Consider the following 8,597-nt stretch of genomic DNA (forward strand, 5'->3'; position numbering starts at 1 on the left):
TATATTCCCTCTCATTGCTAAAAAATTCACCAACTCCCAAATCAAACGAACCTAAACCTAGATTCGTATTAGGATTTTAGAAGAAACACACCCAACCCAACACATAATAGTTTGAAATTCTTGAGTTTGAAGGTTGCGTACCTGTCTGAGGGCATATGGAGCGCAAAATCCAATTCATCACGCAGGATGATCATAACCGACATTCCCTATTATGGTAAGTAGTTGAAACCCTATGTTTGTTCTCTTAAAAAATATGGGTTTTGGGAGCTTTATATAGGTATGTTGGCGAGGTTGCAACCGTAGCGTGAGAAGAAGAGAGGATCACCTGTTTCACCGCACGTGAGGTGCATTCTAGGTTTTCTAAACTTATATATATATATATATTACAAGTAATATTGTAAGATTTGATTAAATCTTATTTTGAATTTCTCTTATATGTAAAAGTTTGAAAGCAAAAAGATAAAAATAAAAAATAAAAAATAAAAAAAAGGTACTCAACTCACACCTAACCTTAATTTTGAATCAATAATGCTAGGTGTAACATACCACCTTATATAGTACCTCTCTCAGATGATCCGATCTTAGATAGTGAATGCAGCAGATTATTGTAATATTGGTGCCAATTAATTAATTATGTACCTTCGATCAGCATTCATCAGAAAAACAACGAACCATTGGACTAGCAATATAATCTGAACATATGATGCTGTCCACTAAGAACTGTCTTTTGCTGGATAATTTGATAACATCATAAAGGTTGATATATGCATCTTTTTGTAGTCTTTATAAATATTATATTATTGTCCTAATAATGATCTCTTGCAGTTTGGATCTGGTTGATAGAGTGATATTGATGTTTCATCACTTATTATATCCTATTTATATATGCTCATGTCACAGCCCAACAGAATTTCAAACCGTGCGCGCAATAGTGCAGAATCAAGACTAAATCTTCTATAGGGCATCTCTCACATGTTTGTGAGTCTCACCTCATGTGAGAGATGCCCCATTAGGGCACGCCCCCATGGAATTTAAAACCGAAGTAATTTTAAATATAAGTACAATTTTAACCCAAACTCCGAAAAATGCTAAACCCAGCTTAGATTATAAAAAGAAGCTGAACATTATGAGAAATTTTGCAGATTACAAAGCTAAGAAGCAAGAGCCATAGACCCCCTATAATGGAAAGGCCACTTTAGACAAAAGAGACCAAGACAGCAAAATTCCAAGCAAAGGAAAATATCACCACCAGTTAAAGAGATAGTTGATTCCCCAATATCACATGAAAACATCGCCTTATCCTCCCAACTGCTTTTTTGGAAAAATATTTTGGCCTGCAGCTGCAAAGTGCAAAGCTTTCTGATATGAACTTGCACTCGTACTCATAATGCACACACAAAATCACCACTTGTTTCTATATCATCTATGTCAGCATCATCTATCTCATCAAGATCCATACTCCCAAGCAAAAGTCCTCCAACTTTGGTGCCGTTTGCAGCTTTTCGAGCTTCTTGAATTATTGACAATATGTCTTCAACGCTTTGGGATGATGATTCAAAATTTTGATCATCGTGGTTTTGCAGGTTATCTTCATCCATGAATTCTACTGGTAGATTTTTTAAGAACCAGGGGTGCTGCTTTATTTCTGGGATAGTTATTCTCTGCATGAAACGAATCAAAATGAAGGGTATAAAGTATAAATTAAGAGTACTCGAGAAAGGAAAAGTGATTTTTTTTTTTAATTCGCAGGTGGATGGTTTTTAGTCGTTGATATAACTTGTGTACATCAACGACTGGCTGACAATCCATCACGCGTATGTGGATGACTGGATTAATACCTTTTCGGGGTTAGCAACAAAAATTCGAGAAAGAAGATGTCTACATTCCAAGGAAATGCGTACATAGTCAGGAATTGAATAGTGGACGCTGAGAATCCGCTGCCATAAGCCATTAGCACATTGAATATTTGTTAGGCCACAACATTAAGAGGCATGTATAACAATAGGCAAACAAAAATGGTACTAGTGAACCATAATGAACCTGAAGTGTTTTTCTGAAATTTCTTGGATCTTCTGGATCCTCAAAGGGATAAGCACCAACCAGCATCACATATAAGGTAACCCCACATGACCAAACATCCGCAATCTGAGATTCTCAAGGACAAAATAGTGAACATGGATATTAGGTGACCCAACAAAAAAAGTTGACCAAAAACAGAACAAGAAAACCAACAAACATACCTTCCCATCATACTCTTTTCTTGACAAGACCTCTGGTGCAATGTAAGCCGGTGTTCCAACAGTTGATTTAGGTTGGGAATGCAACACAGATGACTATAAGATCGATGCAACAGAAGTGTAAGTAATTGCAATTAAAATTAACCATCCAAAATGTATAATAAACTAGCTAGTTCATGATGTTCATTGCCTTGGAATAACCAAAATCACAAATTTTGAGACGTGGTGCTGAGCTTCCATCTAAAAGTGTGTTCTCCAGCTTAAGATCTCTGTGACAAATTTGCTGCAACAAAAAAATATCAAATCAGCAAGGGATGTGAGGTCGAGAACTAAAGTATTCACAACCAGAAAAGCATATGATGATTTGGCTTTTACCATTGAATGGCAATAACTGACTCCTGAAATCAGCTGTTGAAAGAAATACCTTCCCTGATACCCATGTAAAGAATCAGGAAATCAAAGAAAAGAAAAAAACCTCAAAACAACTACTAAAATTCCAAATGATATGTAGCTGAATAAACAAAAAAAAAAAACCAATTATACTCTGTAGTTTGTACTATTTGGAATGATATATTTTATAAAAATTCAATAAATAGCAATCAATTTAATCTAAGAAAAAATCTTCTTCCTTCTACTGTCACCTAATTGTTCTAATTTACCTCGTCCTCACTGAATCTACCAGCATTGCATATTCTTTCAAAAAGTTCTCCTCCAGCTGCATATTCCATGATAATGGCTAAGTCGGTTGGTGTTAACAAGACCTGCACAAATTTAATAGACATACAGTAAATAAGCAAAACTATACAAATAAGAAACATCCCATTTGTTTTCAAATATGCTAAACCCCTTAGAAATTACATATTGGAAACTAGAGCAACAGAGGAATAGTAATCCAAGCTGATAATTAGCATCAATAATTGACTTTAGCCTTGTTCAAAGGCCAAAAATTTAATACAGTAATGGAGGAAAAAGATAGGGTCTTGAAAAGAACTGGAACTAAAAGTCTAAAAAGGCATGCTGTCTTAATTATTATCCAAAAAGCAATCTGATTCTCTAATGTAATAACTAAGAAGACCTTTTTCTCGAATACCATTTCATAATAGATGAGAATATGGCACTTATAAAGTTGTGATCAAAGTTGGAAAATATATACCTCCTTAAATCTGATTATATTGGGATGCTTCAAGGACCTGTGGTTCATAATCTCCCTCTGTACATGCTCATCAATCTATAAACACACAAGGCTTCAAATAAAATCCCTCCATGAAAACCAAAACCCAGTTGGAATAAACACAAACCCAGATGATAAAAATGAACAAACAACTAAAAGCCCACCTATATAAGATTAAACAAGAAATATTGAAGCTCTAGTTCATGACCCAAAAACCAAAAATTGGTATCAATGAAATGGGAAATGAAAGATATTGGAGTACCTTCAGCCCTCTCTCAATAAACTTCACAGCATAGAGCTCACCACTCCATTTGTCTTTTACAAGCTTTGCAACCCCAAAGTTCCCTGACCCAATATCCTTCAGTATCTCATAGCGCTCCATTGCTAGCCAGCTATAATTAGCTTCAACAACAAACAATTCAAGATTGAAGGACTAACTATTTTCTACAAGAATTTCTCTCTATCTCCAAATTGTTTAGAAATTCTCTGCCTTTGTCTACTTGTTTGCGTGAAGCATCTTCATGGTTTATGAAGGCCTCTAAATTTTCCTTTGCTAATGCAAAAAGCTGTAAAGCTAATTGGGTTAGCTATCCCCCTCTTCTGCAGTGGACTGTCAAGAAAGTCTTCGTGGCACATAGAGACAAGAAGAGTTGAAACTCCACGTGGTTTTTTATTAGTGGTCGCGATTTTCAGCAGACCTGAACAAGTTGTGGTCGCCACCCCCTCCGTTTGCAGAGAGGCTCTTTCGTGAGGCATGCCTCGGGACATCTCTCACATAAAGTGGGACCATATGTTTGTGGGACCTACTTTATGTGAGAGATGCTCCATCGAGCCATGCTCTATGGAAAATTTAGTCGCATACTTGGCAACGTGTTACTGGCGGTATTAAGACTACGACGTGTCGTCTTGAAGGCGTTGTTGGGCAGCTGGCAGTGTAAGCGTAGCGGGTATAACATTTTTACCACTCTCAGCCAGTGAGAGGAGAATTCTTTTTGGCTTTACGAGGAGAGAGGATAAGTTGACAGGAGGTGAGAAGACAAAGATGATGACGTGGACGGTGGAGAGGGAGGACAGTGAGATATGGTGGGCCCCACAGCTTTCTAACTGGTGGGTGTGGCTTCCTTGTCACCTTTCTTGGAATTTGGGGCGAAGCTAGAAGAAGGAATGAATGCAACATGCTGGGGATCAATAATCATCGATTATCACATCTCTCACATGGTGGACTTAGCAAGTGGGTGCTTTCGAGTACCAAATTAATGCAATGCCCTTTCTTTTGGTGCTAAATTGCTAATGCAATGTCCTTTTCATTTTCATGGGATTAGTCGAAAGGAATTGTGATTTCATAATTTTATTCACCATATCGATGGAAGAGATATTGATTAGTTTTAGGAGTCTAATAATTCCATTACAATATTTCATTAATAAATCTTGCCTTTATTGCGCTGGTTGTCCTCTATATGATTTGGCTCAGAGGTAGGGTTTTGGGTATTACGACGACGTGTGCCTTAAATTTGGAACAGGTGTTCGTTTTTATTTCTACCATATAAAATATTATTATGCTGCCACAGCCACATCATCTAGTGATTTTAATGATTATTTTACTGTAAGTGTAACACATGTATATTTCATAATGTGGTGTTATTAATTTACTTAAATTATAATATAGGTATATTTATTAATATTATATATCAAAAATATAAATTCGTCGTTCATCTATGTTATAATACGTGCATTAATAACACTACGAGATAGCGTTACGATTACAACTAAATTTTTGTTCTTAATTAATAAAGCATTATCATAATTTTAATAATATTTTTCAGCTAAGTATATAGAAGCTTGAATGTGAGCCACCCATTTAAATGTTGGGAAATGTTTTTTTACTAGACATATATATATTATGAATTATGAACTAATTAAATTCTCAATTGAAAGTTGAAACCATTTATTAGATTGATTGGTGTTTTTTTTTTCTTTTTAATGATGGTGGAGAAATTTAATGGGACTTTTTCAAAAAGTTGAAAGAACTACCATTAGGCCAGCCAGTAGCAAATTAGTTTGCTTTTTGTTTAAATATTTAGTAGCATAAATATGCTAGATATGTGACAAACAAAACATTACGATTTTGTGAATGCTTTTCTTGCATTATTTTCTACATAAATATATTTAAACCATGCGTAATTGGAAAGATGTCACTCCTCAATCACTGATCAATCCAAAAGAAAAAAAGGTGTGCAACAGCATATGACAGCTAGGTTGCTAGGGGATGATACATCTTGTTTTGGAAGTGTTTTCTTATAACAATCAACACTCTTATCCCCTCACTGGGCCGTTTTCTCTCCAACATCAAACACTTGTGCGAGCAGCCATCACTAACCTCTCACTATTTGACAACCCAATTTGGCCCACCATATATATATCAACATGCCTCTCCAAGGCCTCCATCATATGTATATCAATGTTGATCATTAATTTGGATCTAATTGTATGATTTGATAGCATTGATTGGAGGCTTGCTACAACAAAATGTTTTTTTGTGTTTTAACTTTAAAATTATATGTTTTACAATTTTTATTGCTTTTTGTTTGCTAGCACAAGATGTCTAATTAAGTAATTGCAGAACAAACAGCTATATATGTGCATGCAGAGATTTAGAAACTTTCGTTGCAGTTAGCAACTTACATGACAGGTGTAGAAATCCCTTTCAAGGAAGAAACAATGCAATCATTTTAATTAATGGACAGGCATCTCACATCTGTATGTCCCTTAAGAATGACATCTCATGTCAAACCAATAAATAGGAGTGCAAACTTAGACAACTTCCTACCTATATAGCTAAAGCATGTACATCTCCCTCTCTATTTGAGCTATTGAATCATGGAGTGTATATCAAATTTAGATGTTGGAGTTTGGTGTTCAACCCAAGCTCAACCCAATATGTATACACGGAGTTCGATTAAATTCAAGAAAATTCAACCAAAATCTAAATTCTAGCTAGTTACTTATATTAATTATGTTGATACACAAAATTTGTCACACAATCAACCAAGCCTCTGACCACCACATCAAGGCCTTTGTTGATCACTACTTCACTCTCTTTCTACCATGCACACTAAAATAGAGAACATTAAGCGTAAGGGGACATCGATGTGGTACCAGCCAAGGACCCTCTGACGCTTAAGTCAATAATCACACTTTTTAGAGTAGTTTAGAGAGTTAAGGTTGCATCCATACCTAAGGACTAGCTTGCCCTATTTATAGTGATTATGGCCGAAGGTCTCCTAATCCTTGTCTAATTGGGGTTCTTGATAGCTTACCGCGTAAGTCTTCGTTTAGATAGGCCGTAACTCCTTATTCAAGTAGAACACGCATTCTCCTAGACTAACTCCTACGTAAGCTGGGCCTTCTAGTCAAAAAGCCCATCCACTCCACCTTAGTCGCCTACGGACGTCACCACTTGGGACCCCATGGGTCTCCAAGTGTAATCCTGAGTCGACACTGGTACCGAGCATCTCTAGAGCGCCCCATCTCCAAGGCATCCCTTAGGTGTGGACCTCTGAGACTCCCCACAATGAAGACCTAAGCCTATATCGTCAAGCTTAGGCCTTCTAGTGCTAAGGCTAAGCTCCTCTTAGCCTTGCACGTTCAATGCACCAAAGCCCTCTTAGGTCTTGCGCTTTTATGATATCGAGCGATCGTATCCATGGGGGCTAACTCACGGTCCTTCATAGGTTACAACCCGTGTCTAAGCTAAGGCTAGCCTAGCCTTTATTCTCTTAGTCACCAAGCCTCATCGGCCTTGGCCTATTAGTCGCTAAGCCTATAATTAGGCCTTGGTCAATTCCTGGGTCTCGAGCCCATTCTTAGGCCTCACCCCTTCCACTAGACATTTGGGCTTATGAACGCGTTTCTAATCTCTTGAGTCTTTTTCTTAGCTCATGTCTAGACAAACAACGATTCCAAGACTTGTCGTTTCCATTTCTACGACACGTAGTTCTGCTCGATCAATATGTGTATCAAGAGTGTTCATGCCTCCTCATTATATGTGGTGCAATGATTTGAACGAGTTGCAAGTAGAGCAGGTTGGGCAGTTGAGAGGTCAACCTAAGCTGATCAACCCAATGTGTATACACACAGTTCGATAAGATTCAAGAAAACTCAATCAAAATCTAAATTCTAACTAGTTGCTTATATTAATTATGTTGAGTCCCCCTCGAGTAGTACTTGAACCTTATCGAGTAGTGCTCGAGGGGTGTTCGAGCATTTCTTAAGGAGGGTTCGAGCACTATTCAAAGGTCAAATTAAAAAAAAAAACAAAAACAAAAAAAGTTGAAAGTCTTTAATGACAATCAAAATGGATTAGTTTTCCAAATTTTTCTAGATTTAACTATGGATTAAGTCCACGAATTCAACTTACAAAACACTTAAAAATATAAGGGTTCAAATTACCAAAATAAAAAATAAAAAATATAAGGGTTCATTAACTTTGAGGGCCCAATCATTAATTTAATTACGCACTAGGACAAGTGGTCTGCATATTACTTTTCAGGCTAATTAATTTTCACATTGGCCTGCTTAAAATGTACAAAATTAAAATGCGAAAATCTTTCATTATTTACATGATTGCCACTCCTAACAACCCAAAAACAAGGAATGAAATAACAGTACGTCAAGGCTCACTTGTCCTAAATTCCTAATTAGCCTAACTGACCCTCTCTCTCTCTCTCTCTCTCTCTCTCTCTCTCTCTCTCTCTCTCTCTCTCTCTCTCTCTCTCTCTCTCTCTCTCTCTCTCTCTCTCTCTCTCTCTCTCTCTCTCTCTCTCTCTCTCTCTCTCTCTCTCCTTTTCTCTTTCTATTCCTCCAACCATCCGATGCACATTCACACACTCTCTCTCACTAAACACACAACCCAAAACCCCAATTCAATCAATCAAACCCCAGAAATCATCGATGAATCTATCTCATCTCATCTTAAATGTTCTTCTATTATTACCAATTTGATTCGACCTATTAAAGAAATTGGTAATAATAGAGAAAGAGGCATGTACAATTGCATTTGCAATTTTAGTTACAAATGTGGATGCAGATGCAAATGTAGTTGAAGATGAAGCTGAATCCAAATATGAGGCATGTATATTTATAGATTGCACATACATATGCAATTGCAAATGCATCTGAAGATAAAGTTG

At 36.8% G+C, this 8,597-nt stretch overlaps 1 protein-coding gene across 2 annotated transcripts; it reads right to left on the reverse strand.

Moving 5' to 3' along the window:
• Window positions 1-1,086: 1,086 nt before the first annotated feature.
• Window positions 1,087-4,007, reverse strand: SNRK2.7 (SNF1-related protein kinase 2.7). 2 transcript variants are annotated; one of them, XM_086242839.1, is made up of 9 exons: window positions 3,671-4,007; window positions 3,391-3,465; window positions 2,897-2,998; window positions 2,613-2,666; window positions 2,428-2,520; window positions 2,241-2,333; window positions 2,041-2,145; window positions 1,839-1,937; window positions 1,087-1,661 (listed from the first exon to the last, which is right to left on the reverse strand). In XM_086242839.1, the coding sequence occupies exons 1-9, from the start codon at window positions 3,788-3,790 to the stop codon at window positions 1,383-1,385; spliced, it is 1,020 nt and encodes a 339-aa protein (XP_086098965.1). In that variant the 5' UTR covers window positions 3,791-4,007; the 3' UTR covers window positions 1,087-1,382. The 2 variants fall into 2 exon arrangements, with proteins under 2 accessions (XP_086098965.1, XP_086098966.1); XM_086242840.1 differs by having other exon boundaries at window positions 3,391-3,572; window positions 3,671-3,801.
• Window positions 4,008-8,597: the final 4,590 nt, after the last annotated feature.

This window comes from Dryas octopetala, chromosome 5, assembly GCF_963921425.1.
Source record: "Dryas octopetala chromosome 5, drDryOcto1.1, whole genome shotgun sequence".
NCBI classification, from domain to species: Eukaryota; Viridiplantae; Streptophyta; class Magnoliopsida; order Rosales; family Rosaceae; genus Dryas; species Dryas octopetala.